At 42.0% G+C, this 7115-nt stretch overlaps 1 protein-coding gene across 9 annotated transcripts; it reads left to right on the plus strand.

Annotated features, from left to right (window-relative positions):
• Positions 1-1717: 1717 nt before the first annotated feature.
• LOC112226226 (4-galactosyl-N-acetylglucosaminide 3-alpha-L-fucosyltransferase 9) lies at positions 1718-6185 on the plus strand. 9 transcript variants are annotated; one of them, XM_024390599.2, is made up of 3 exons: positions 1744-1791; positions 2244-2272; positions 3080-6185. In XM_024390599.2, the coding sequence occupies exon 3, from the start codon at positions 3085-3087 to the stop codon at positions 4129-4131; it is 1047 nt and encodes a 348-aa protein (XP_024246367.2). In that variant the 5' UTR covers positions 1744-1791; positions 2244-2272; positions 3080-3084; the 3' UTR covers positions 4132-6185. The 9 variants fall into 9 exon arrangements, with proteins under 9 accessions (XP_042173321.1, XP_024246367.2, XP_024246363.2 ...); XM_024390595.2 differs by lacking the exon at positions 1744-1791 and adding an exon at positions 1802-2041 and having other exon boundaries at positions 3064-6185; XM_024390593.2 differs by lacking the exon at positions 1744-1791 and adding an exon at positions 1802-2041.
• The last annotated feature ends 930 nt before the right edge of the window (positions 6186-7115 follow it).

Genomic DNA, 7115 nt, shown 5'->3' on the forward strand with positions numbered 1-7115 from the left:
CATACAGAAATGGTTTGTCGAGATCAGTGTGGAAGAACTTGACTTGCCTGCACAGAGCCCTGACTTCAGCCCCATCGAACACCTTTGGGATGAATTGGAACGCCGACTGCGAGCCAGGCCTAATCGCCCAACATCAGCGCCCGACCTCACTAATGCTCTTGTGGCTGAATGGAAGCAAGTCCCCGCAACAATATTCCAACATCTAGTGGAAAGCCTTCCCAGAAGAGTGGAGGCTGTTATAGCAGCAAAGGGGGGACCAACTCCATAATAATGCCCATGATTTTGGAATGAGATGTTTGACGAGCCACATACTTTTGGTCATGTAGTGTAGTTTTTATGTGAGAATTGCCTGTCTGTTTACATTATAGTGCTTATATTTAGCTCTATTTAGGGTTGTAAAATTCAGGGAACTTTCAATAAATTCCCTGTTTTTTCAGAAATCCTCACTTATTCCCTGCTGATTTGCAACCTTAGCTCTATCTATCATGAACATAGAGGGCTTTCATAGTTTACAGAAGGCTTGTGAGATAAACAAGAACTGAAGGATGTTTGGCTCATCACAGGTGGTGAAAGTTTGTACTAAAGCTGTTTAATGGCAAGCAGTTTTTAGCGATAATGTGTACACTAACTTTCAAACATTTGGAGTCATTTAAAAATGTCCTTGTTTTAGAAAGAATCATTTTTGTTGTCCATTAAAATCACATCAAATTGATCAGAAATACAGTGTAGACATTGCTAATGTTGTAAATGACTATTGTAGCTGGAAACGGCAGATTTCTTTATGGAATATCTACATAGGCGCACAGAGGCCCTTTATCATCAACCATCACTCCTGTGTTCCAATGGCACATTGTGTTAGCTAATCCAAGTTTATCATTTTAAAAGGCACATTTATCATTAGAAAGCCCTTTTGCAATTATGTTAGCACAGCTGAAAACTGTTGTGCTGATTAAAGAAGCAATAAAACTGACCTTCTTTAGGCTAGTTGAGTATCTGGAGCATCAGCATTTGTGGGTTCGACTACAGGCTCAAAATGGCCAGAAACAAAGACCTTTCTTCTGAAATTCATCAGTCTATTCTTATTCTGAGAAATGAAGGCTATTCTATGCGAGAAATTGCCAAGAAACTAAAGATCTCGTACAACGTTGTGTACTTCTCCCTTCACAGAATAGTGCAAACTGGATCTAAACAGAATAGTGCAAACTGGATCTAACCAGAATAGAAAGAGGAGTGGGAGGCCCCAGTGCACAACTGAGCAAGAGGACAAGTACATGTGAGTGTCTAGTTTAAGAAACATATGCCTCACAAGTCTGAAAAAGAGCTGATGTGAAATAATCTGATGTGATTGGTCAAAAGACCAATTAGTGGAAAAATATCAGAATTGGGCTGCCTGTGTAAACGCAGCTATAGAAGAAGCTAATTAATATCTGGTTTCAAAAGGACTCCTACCAAAGAGCAAATCTTTACTGTCTGATGACAAGTTTAATCTTTACCTTACGATTAATATTTTGAGTATTTACTTCCTCCTTCTCTGATATTGCATTCTCTTTTAAAATATTATTTACATTTCATAACACTACTTACACATGAAATACTAGGGCTCTCCAACCCTGTTCCCCGATAGCTATCATCCTGTAGGTTTTCGCTCCAACCCTAATCTAGCGCACCTGACTCTAATAATTAGCTGGTTGATAAACTGCACCAGGTCAATTACAATTCTGGGGCAGGAGTGAGAACCTACAGGAGGGTCGCTCTCCAACCCACATTGACAAAACGAAGCACATTATGAAGGTGTGTATTTCTTTGACAAATTGCACACGGCAGGGAAGTGGGCAGTGCGTCTAAGGTGTGACATGAAGGGCGAAGGCTAGAGAGGCTGTCCCTCTGCCTGCAGTAGCACACCAGTTCTAGGCTTATCCTCACTCAACGTTGTGGAGGCACATGACTGCAATGTGACTCAGCTAGGTGTCAGGTGTGGCTTTTAGTCAAAGCAAGCAACATCATTCTGTTTAAGTTCAAAGTCAAATCTCAGAGCTAGCAGGTAAGCACCCTTCACCCAGTATATTATTTCCTTGAAGAGCAATGTGGAATGTGGTGACTATATGAATTATTGGATGTAGCTGTTCCCTATGTTTGAATGGAGTCTCTGTCTGTCTGATTTAGTGTTGAGTTTCCGATGTGTTTGTCTTTTATCAAGTCTATATAATTGGTTGTGTTAAATGATTTTGTGTTTCTTTTAACAGACAAGTCGAAACAGAACATCGGAACAAAGGTTTGGTCAGATACCGTGTGTTTGGTCAGATACCGTATAGATCCTACATAGCTATATTCATGTATTTAAATATTAGCTGGCTTTATGGCAACTTGTTGTTATCAAAACAGTCACACAGGTTTGTTGTTACCATGTCATTTATTGTCTACTCTGGTATTTCCCGTTGTATAACATGCTGTCTTTCTTTGACTGCGTAGTATGTTTACGTAGAACCTCTCCTCTCATTAGTAGCCCTTTAGGTTACATATCCTGCAACCTGTAGTTAATTACCCCGGGCAAGGGTGAAATCACAGCCCCCAACACATTGGGTCCCATGACCCCTTAGTTCAATAGTCTTACTGTATCCTCAATAGTTATTGATATATTCTGGTTCAGAGGGTGGACTCTATACACACAATAGCCCGGATAAGTATCCAGAGTATTTGTTCAGTTTGACCACATGGCTAATTTGTTTCTCTGGGTGGAGAGCATGTCCTGTCAACTCAGGATCTTAGTGACAATCACTGCCTCAGTCACTAACCTAACAGAAATCTAAGCTTGTCTTATTGACTTTGATTACTGTTATGACAACCACATAATATGCATGACTAGTGAACCAATGAAATGGTATGCTGATAGAGAACTAGCCTCGTCAGCAGATGTCTGCCCGCACCCTAAAACCTGTCTGTGGTCTGAGTTTATGATTGACCAGTATTCCTCATGCTAAAATAATCATTGTCAACTTTACGAATACATGCAATAATAGTGATTAGATGCGTTTGCCTTTTCTTAATAAACTTATAAACGAACAGCCTTTCCTTTTGGCAGGCCAAATGACGTGTCTTGGACCAAATTGTAGAATTGGGCACCAGAGCCTGATGGGCATTCTCCTGCTGGGCTGCTTGCTGACCTGTCTACTGTACCGACCTGCTATCACCTGGCTCCCTGTCCTGGCCAAGCACTTCCAGGCGGAGCACAAACGGGATGTTACCGTGCTGGTCTGGCACTGGCCCTTTGACCATCCCTTTAAACTGAACTCCTGCAGGTCCTTGTACAACATCGAAGGCTGTCACCTGACAGCGGACAGAGAGCTGTACAGTCACGCGGATGCCGTTCTCATCCACCACAGAGAAATCGAAGAGGATTTATCCAACCTGCCCCAAGAACCACGGCCCTCCTTCCAGAAATGGGTGTGGATGAATTTCGAATCGCCGGCACACACGAATAGAATACCTGGCTTGGAAGATCTGTTTAATGTGACTTTGAACTACAGGCAGGATGCAGACATCAACATGCCTTATGGATCTCTCGTCCCTCGGACTAAAGAGAGGGAGGAGTTTGTCCCGCATAAAAACCGACTGGTCTGTTGGATCGTTAGCAACTGGAACCCAGGACACAAGAGGACTTGGTACTACATGGAGCTGCGCAAATTCATCAGGATTCACACCTACGGGGACCCTTTCAACAAAAGGGTATCTCTTAGTGAATACAGAATGATCGTGGCCAGCTGTAAATTCTACTTGTCTTTTGAGAACTCCGTCCATAAGGACTACATCACAGAAAAACTATATAATGCTCTCAAGTTGGGCGCAGTTCCTGTGGTCATGGGCCCGACAAGAGGGAACTATGAGAAGTTCATCCCTGGAGATTCCTTCATCCATGTGGATGACTTCCGCTCGCCCAGAGCCCTGGCCAAACACCTCCTCTTCTTGGACGAGAATGAGGAGATGTACCGTAAATACTTCAAGTGGCAGAGGATCCACACGGTCCGTATCAACAGCTTCCCCATTCAGAATGCCTGCAACAGCTGTGAGTACATCAGAGGCCACCCTGAGAATCGGATGGTTACTGAGCTCGATAAATGGTTCTGGGAGGAGTGATGCGGAGCAAATCTACTACCAATAAACAATATCCACTTCTCCATAGTCCAGGGTGGGGGGGAACTGAGCAATATGTATCTTTTACACAATGGCAGAAGTGCCAAATTCTATTTCATTAAAGTACATTCACCGAACCTCCCCCACTTGAACAATTAATGGGGCGTTACAAGTCAAAATTGTATATATTTTTTACTTCTGTCTTTTGCTACTGTGCTACCACATGTTAACTGATAAACCGTGTGGTGGTGAAAACCACCGTTATCTACTTGTTTACTGTTGGGTCGTTCCACTAAGCGTGCCTTTCGCATCCCTTTTATATTGGTGCACAATGTTCTGCACTAATATTACATTTTAAAAGCCTGTTATATTAAACAAAGTGAGCTTTTTTAATAGAGACCGAATAGAGAAATAAATCAGATATGTATAAAGGCTTGCTGAAGTACCAAAATGTAGCCTTTTGACATGTCCCTCCATCAACCCTGTGTCACTTCTAGGAACATTTTAACCCCCTTAATCCCCAAGTTTCAACATCATTGTAAAGCCATAGTTATTTTACTTTAACAAAGTCATCTCTGAAGATGTATTCGTTTCATGTGATTAGTGATTCATTTACCTCTGTCCCTCATTGTAAGGTCAACCCTGTTATGTGAACTGGCCTGTCGTTTTTAATATGGTGAAATAATTCATTTTTGTTAAATAGAACATCTAATAGTCAAATCATAGCGTAAAAGCAGGTTAGCTGGTTCTACTCTTTTTGGCTGTTTCGTGGTGAAGAAACTGAGCGGGTTGGGCAGAACACGTCAACCCTGTTACTCATAGAGACGGGCTTCCATTCAATTGCCACTCCCTTTAGCAACAACCTTCCATTCCCCTGTCACAAGTGGATGTCTGGCTTATTTAAAAAAAAAATCATCAGCCCTGTTACTTTTTTTGACATTTAATAGGCCCTTAATAAAATCTTTTTTTTTTAGATGAGGGAAAACATTTTTTTTTTTTATAGTTGAACATGTGCTCTTTTAGACACGGTTAAAATGAGGTGAAATCAAAAGTTATTTTTGACCAAATTACACTTCTCAAAAGGCACCAAATTGGTGGAAAGACCCTATTAACATTACTGTGAGAGAGATTTGGTTTTGAAGTGTAATGCCTGTTGAGAAAGTCTGGTTACTGTTGAAGGTACTATAGCTCTCCTCCCTCTGGTCACTGGAATAGACTCTGTGAGAGACTCCACTGCGATCAGTCCTGCTTTTTCTAAACCACGTGATTGGGAACGTGATAAAGGGTAATGTACGGTAGGTCTCGCTCATATACAGGTAGAACTCCCTGTACTGCCAACAGTTGTTAGGCAATTGCCTTTTACTGTACTATGGTTGCTAGGTTGTCACAATGAATGTGTCATGTACTTTCACATGTTAAGGGACCTTGTTCGCTCCACTGTTAGGCAACAGGGATTGATCACAGACTCAGAGATTCAGTGTATGAATTAGGAAAAGAAAGATTGATGTACTACAGTGGTCTCCAGCACAATGACTTTACTAAACCCAGTTGACACACATGTTCCAATACAATGGGGTAGTTTGAGACACCACTCTTTACTGCCACCCAAGGGAGTTTTAAAGATGTAAATTAATATATGTTGCAGTACACCTGGTGACCACTAGACAGCACTGCAACCCCACTGTACACATGCACATTACGTTGTTGAAAAACCATTTGCATCAGTGTGAATATGAATATTTATATATGTGAGAAAATGAATACCATTTGTCAAATGAATGAATATCTGAGCTCAAATGAGAGGTTGGAGAAATGGTGGAGATTAGCTTGTTGCTTAATGGTTTAATTGAAACCTGCCGCTAATTAGCTATGGCTATAATCACCCAAACTTATGAACAACTCCATGATTTTTTCTTCGGCTCTTTCAAATGTAGAGAATAGAATGTGGCCCTGGGAATGAGTGTAAAATGACTGCATCATGAAGAACTCTTAAGTCTGCCCACAACTTTCACCCATTCTTACATCCCTTTGAAAGATCCCTTCTAATGCTTTATTAACTGTACAGTACATACAGAAAACCCCTACATTCTTCTTCTTCCGCAAGTTTCATTATGTTTTGGTCATAGAAACTATTCGAATATCACTTTCTACCACCTATTTCTATATTTCCGGTCTATTTCTATCTCCGACCTCCACTAATGTCAGTTAATTTCCCATATTGATGTCTTCATTACCTCCCTATGTGGTAACACATATGAGATAGATGACAGTGTTTACTCTGAGACTTAGTCATGCGTCTAGGGACTGGCTCTGTGGTTTTCAAAAAGAGGTAGAATACATCTACAGACGACTCTTGGTTTGGCAGATGCCAGGAGAATGCATAGTGCCAACCGTAAAGTTTGGTGGCGGAATAATGTCTGGGGCTGTTTTTCATGGTTCGGCCTAGGCCCATTAGTTCCAGTGAAGGGAAATCTTACCGCTACAGCATACAATTACATTCTAGATGATTCTGTGCTTCCGGCTATGTGGCAACAGTTCGGAGAAGGCCCTTTCCTGTTTCAGCATGACAATGCCCGCGTGCACAAAGCAAGGTCCATGCAGAAATGGATTGTCAAGATTGGTGTGGAAGAACTTGACTGGCCTGCACAGAGCCCTGACCTCAACCCCATCGAATGCCTTTGGGATGAATTGGAACGTTGACTGCGAGCCAGGCCTAATCGCCCAACATCAGCGCCCGACCTCACGAATGCTCTTGTGGCTGAATGGAAGCAAGTCCCCGCAACAATGTTCCAACATCTAGTGGAAAGCCTTCCCAGAAGAGTGGAGGCTGTTATAGCAGATAAGGGGGGACCCAACTCCATATTAATGCCCATGATTTTGGAATGAGATGTTCTGCGAGCAGGTGTCCACATAGGTTTGGTCACGTAGTGTACCTGTCCATTACTGATGGCTGTCTCCCACCAGTCCCTTCTCTGTTATCCTTTCTT

This window comes from Oncorhynchus tshawytscha, unplaced genomic scaffold (genome assembly GCF_018296145.1).
Source record: "Oncorhynchus tshawytscha isolate Ot180627B unplaced genomic scaffold, Otsh_v2.0 Un_contig_4004_pilon_pilon, whole genome shotgun sequence".
In the NCBI taxonomy this organism is placed as follows: domain Eukaryota; kingdom Metazoa; phylum Chordata; class Actinopteri; order Salmoniformes; family Salmonidae; genus Oncorhynchus; species Oncorhynchus tshawytscha.

Excerpts from the sequence above, each read along its gene's own strand:
- LOC112226226 (XM_042317383.1), top strand. The coding sequence starts at position 3,025 with ATGCGTTTGCCTTTTCTTAATAAACTTATAAACGAACAGCCTTTCCTT.